Source organism: Nestor notabilis, unplaced genomic scaffold (genome assembly GCF_000696875.1).
Source record: "Nestor notabilis isolate BGI_N333 unplaced genomic scaffold, ASM69687v1 scaffold17153, whole genome shotgun sequence".
In the NCBI taxonomy this organism is placed as follows: Eukaryota; Metazoa; Chordata; class Aves; order Psittaciformes; family Psittacidae; genus Nestor; species Nestor notabilis.
The window spans coordinates 1-436 of record NW_009921629.1 but is presented as its reverse complement, the minus strand read 5'-3'; the positions used below and the strand labels follow the sequence as shown (position 1 = coordinate 436).

The 436-nt window shown below is 63.1% G+C and overlaps 1 protein-coding gene across 1 annotated transcript in view; it reads right to left on the bottom strand.

The window, feature by feature from the left end:
• LOC104403180 (lysyl oxidase homolog 3-like) overlaps positions 1-408 on the bottom strand; it is a gene marked incomplete at both ends in the record, with an annotated part of 1,529 nt that extends 1,121 nt beyond the window's left edge. The window contains 2 exons of the mRNA XM_010011239.1: positions 30-166; positions 291-408. Of these exons, the coding sequence (XP_010009541.1) occupies positions 30-166; positions 291-408 (255 nt within the window). The remainder of the gene's footprint in view (positions 1-29; positions 167-290) is intronic.
• Positions 409-436: the final 28 nt, after the last annotated feature.

The window sequence follows — 436 nt, the reverse complement described above, 5'->3', positions numbered from 1 at the left end:
CCAGGCAGTGCAGAGCCGGGGCTCAGCACCTGCAGGATGTAGTTGCCTGGCTTGACATCAGTGATGTCAATCCACTGGCAGTCGATGTCGTGCCGGTACAGGTCCCAGCAGCCCACAGTGATTCCCTGCTCCCCAAAGTTGGCACACTCGTACCGCTTGGCCACGTCTGCAGGGGGAAGAGAACACTGCTTTTCCTCCTGCACGGCCCACCCAGCTCTGGCGTGCACGATGGCTGGGGACAGCGGACACGGGCAGGGACGGTGCCACAAGGCCCCACCCATGGCACCCACCTTCCTCGCACTCGGTGTCCTCGAGGCAGAAGCTGGCCTTGTGCCCCTCCGCCACCTTGGTGCCGTTGGGGGTCAGGATGTCGTAGTGGGTGAAGATATCCATGCTGTGGTAGTGCCTGCAAGAGGGAACCCGCAGCGCTGTGGCT